Source organism: Babylonia areolata, chromosome 7 (assembly GCF_041734735.1).
Source record: "Babylonia areolata isolate BAREFJ2019XMU chromosome 7, ASM4173473v1, whole genome shotgun sequence".
Taxonomy (NCBI): domain Eukaryota; kingdom Metazoa; phylum Mollusca; class Gastropoda; order Neogastropoda; family Buccinidae; genus Babylonia; species Babylonia areolata.
This window is the reverse complement of record NC_134882.1, coordinates 42451009-42454924: the sequence shown is the minus strand read 5'-3', so window position 1 is coordinate 42454924 and position 3916 is coordinate 42451009. Positions and strand designations below refer to the sequence as shown.

The 3916-nt window shown below is 46.1% G+C and overlaps 1 protein-coding gene across 2 annotated transcripts in view; it reads left to right on the top strand.

Annotated features, from left to right (window-relative positions):
* The window catches only part of LOC143284268 (rho guanine nucleotide exchange factor 17-like), a 64337-nt gene extending 60823 nt beyond the window's left edge, over nucleotides 1-3514 (top strand). For both annotated transcript variants that reach the window (XM_076590955.1, XM_076590954.1), the window contains exons 23-24: nucleotides 1242-1415; nucleotides 2803-3514. In XM_076590955.1, the coding sequence (XP_076447070.1) occupies nucleotides 1242-1415; nucleotides 2803-3128 (500 nt within the window). In that variant the 3' untranslated portion in view covers nucleotides 3129-3514. The remainder of the gene's footprint in view (nucleotides 1-1241; nucleotides 1416-2802) is intronic.
* The last annotated feature ends 402 nt before the right edge of the window (nucleotides 3515-3916 follow it).

Sequence of the window (3916 nt, the reverse complement as noted above, 5' to 3'; positions counted from 1 at the left end):
CATTAGTTTCCTTTGTGCTTCAATGAGGTTTCAGTCACACACGCATGCACCCACACCCACCTACCCACCCACACCCACACATACCCACCCACCCACCCACACCCTCCCCCGCCCGCACGCACTCACGCACGCATGCACACACAGAGAAAGACTAACATTTTTCATATTATTTCCATATCCACAAATGAACAGACAGACTCTGACACTGGTCATATACCCGGTTATTTCAGCCTCAAGGAGGTGTCATTTAATTTCTCCGTTTCAGTTTCTCAAGAAGACATCACTGCATTCTGACAAGTCCATATAAGCTGTGTCAATCTGCTAGGAAGATGCCTATCAGCAGCATAACCCAACCTCTTAGACAAGCTATGAGTGCATGCATATATATATATATATATATATATATTTGTGTAAGACATCACTGCATTCTGACAAGTCCATATAAGCTGTGTCAATATGCTAGGAAGATGCCTATCAGCAGCATAACCCAACCTGTTAGACAAGCTATGAGTGCATGCACATATATATATATATATATTTGTGTACTTATCCGACTGGATTTCTTCTACAGAATTTTGCCAGAGGACAATACTGACATCGCCACGGGTTCTTTTTCAGTGTGCTAAGGGTGTACTGCACTCAGGACCTCGGTTTATTGTCTCATCCAAATGACAAGACGCTCAGTTTGATTTCCCAAACTTGGGAGAAAAGGCGAGACCGGGATAAGAACCCAGACCCTGACGGACACTGTACTGGCAGATGAACATCTTGACCATTCAGGGTTGTCCCTGGCAAAAAATTCTGTAGAATAATCCACTTTGATAGGAAAACAAACAAAATTGCAGGCAGAATAAAATACATCCAAAAAATGGGTGGCACTCTCAATGTAGCGACGCCAGGGAGAGCAGCCTGAATTTCACATAGAGAAATCTGTTGTGACAAAAAGAGTAATACAAATACAAACAAATACAAAAGAACGAATGATGAGCGCTCAGTGGCAGCTGTCTGTCGCCTTGACCCAGGTGGGCGGCCTGTTTTGCAAACAACTTGGTGTTTGTAAAGCTCCTTGAGTTGGGTTTCTGATTAATGACAGGTGCCGTATGAGTATTCATATCATCACAATACATGTTTTTTGACTTTGGTGTTTGTAAAGCGATTAGAGTATCATCTCTGACCGATGATTAACACTATATAGGTATCCACATTATCATAAAAGGTGTTTTATTTTTGGCGATGGACAGCGGCGGACGACATAATCCGGCAGCACAAAGCTGCGTGCCTGCGCATCACGGCCCTGCTGGTCTGCAAGGACCTGCTGTGGGTGGGCACCAGCGCCGGCGTCATCCTCACCGTCCCCATCCCCAAGATCACCTCCACCACCACCCACGGGGCGCTGGCCACGCCCACCGTCACTGGTACTGTGTTTTGGGTTGTTGTTTTTTTTCTTCTTCTGTTTTTTCTTCGTCAGGTGACTGTGGTTATGGAGATTTTTGAGAGAATTTGTGTCTTTTTTTTTTTTTATTGATGACTTGTAGCTACACACATACATATGCATATGTATGAAAACGTATGATTCAGATGTGTGCTCTTTTTATTTACACACATGCACACGCACACACAAGCACTCATTCACACACACACGCACACACACACACACACACACACACAAAAGCAGAGCGCTAGTACAATCTCTCTCTCTTCCTCTCCCTCTCCATATCATCACCAGCACACCATCATCATCTATCAAAGAACCATGACAAGAACAGAATGACCCATTAATAACCCATGACACCCTTCCACCTCCCCTTCCCTCTGTGTCCTACACATGTATACCAAAATGTAAAAATGTATGCTCTTTTTATTTACACACACACCTGTACGCACATGTGCATGCGCACGCGCGCACACACACACACACACACACACACACACACACACACACACATACACACACACACACACACACACACACCACACACACACACAGCGCTGATACAAACTTTGTCATTCACTGTCCCTCTCCATATCACCGTCGTCATCATCATCTATCTATGACCCATGACCAGAACAGAATGACCCATTAATGACCCATGTCACCCTCCCACCTCCCCTTCCCTCTGCATCCCACACACATGTATAAATGTGCACTCCTTTTATTGACAAACACACACACATGCACGCACTGTCATGTGCACACATACACACTCCCACACAGCACTAATACAAACTCTCTATCTCCCTCTCCCTCTCCATATCATCACCAGCATCATCATCATTATCTATCAGTGAACCATGGCAAGAACAGAAATGACCCATCAGTGATCCATGACACCCTCCCACCCTCTGTGTCCCCCACACATACATGAAAATGTGTAAATGTGTGCTTTTTATTCACACTCACACACACACACACACACACACACACACACACACACACACACACACACACACACACACCACACAGAGCACTAATACAAACTCTCTCTCACACTCTCTCTTGCCATATCATCATCACGTCCATCATCATCTATCAATCATCAGTGACCCATGACAAGTACAGAGTGATCCATTAATGACCACACCCCCACCCTCACACTGTAGAATCGCTGTTATTTCATACAATAGAATAACAGACTCCATATTTGAGCTGCAATCTTTTAATGCCACCTATTCAGTAACGTCAACAAAAAACAAGTTTTTGAATTGCCCAGGTTACCAATAATCAATTTTATCAGAATGTTTACACAAATAGACTGAAGATATTACACACACCACCACCCTCCTCCCTCTCTGTGTCCCCAGGCCTGGTGTACGGCCACACAGGCCATGTTCGCTTCCTGACGGCCGTGGAGCTGTGGAGCCTGCCCGCTGGGCCCAAGATGGACGTCATCGGTGGGGGGTCTGGGGGTCACGGTCACCGGGACGGCCATCATGGGGAGGGTGGGGTGAAGGGGGGGCTGCCGGACATCCATCGCCGGTCCTCCATGGCCGCCACCACGGCCACCATGGCCACCCGCATGCTGGTCATCTCCGGGGGTGACGGCTATGAGGACTTTCGCAACAACTCTGCCAACGAGTCAGCAGGGCGAGACGACAGCACCAACCACCTGCTGTTGTGGCAGGTGTGAGGACAGAGGGAGGAGGGGGGGACTGTTGTCATGATGCCGCGTCACGTCGCTGGAGACTGGGAGGAGGGCCCCAGAGGCAGGAGAAGGAGGTTGGGGTTGCTGACCTCCTACCCCAGGTCGCGGCCAGTCCCTTGTTGTCGCCCCAGCCTGCCACCAGCCAGGAAGCGGCCCTTCCCCGTCCGAACGATCTCAGGACTTAAAGGATGACAACGGTGGTTTTTTTTTTGTTTTTTTTTTTTTTTTAGCCAAGCAGGTGGATCGACAAGTCAAAGTTTTGTATTTTCTCTATGAAGGAGAGAGTTCATGAAGAACCCAGCTTTAATGGTATCTGAAAAAAGGCGGGGAGTTGGTGGGGGCTTGGGGGAGAGTGAGTGATGTGGGGTAGATGTTCAGTACAAGTCTTTGTGGTCCATGGGTAGTTTTGGTTTGTCACTCCTAAATGATTTCTTCTTTTCTTTCTTTTTTTTTTTTCTTTTTTTTCTTTTTTTTTTGTTCTTTTTTTGACACTTATAGTATTGAAAAAACACTAGCTGGTTTCCTATCATGAGAAACTACCTTGAAAAATGTTGGAACAGGTCTGGAAGAGATTACGGCCATTGAATAGTTCAAAGAGTGCATGGAAGAGATCTTATGGCTTTGATGGATGTGTGCTTGTTTATTCTGGGCAGTATGATGAAAGATCATTTCTTGCAGTAAGGTTTTGTTATGTTGAGAGACAGGCTGAAAGATGATTTCTTGCAGAAAGGGTTTTGTTATTTTGAGAGGCAAATGTTGAAAAATGTAAGCCA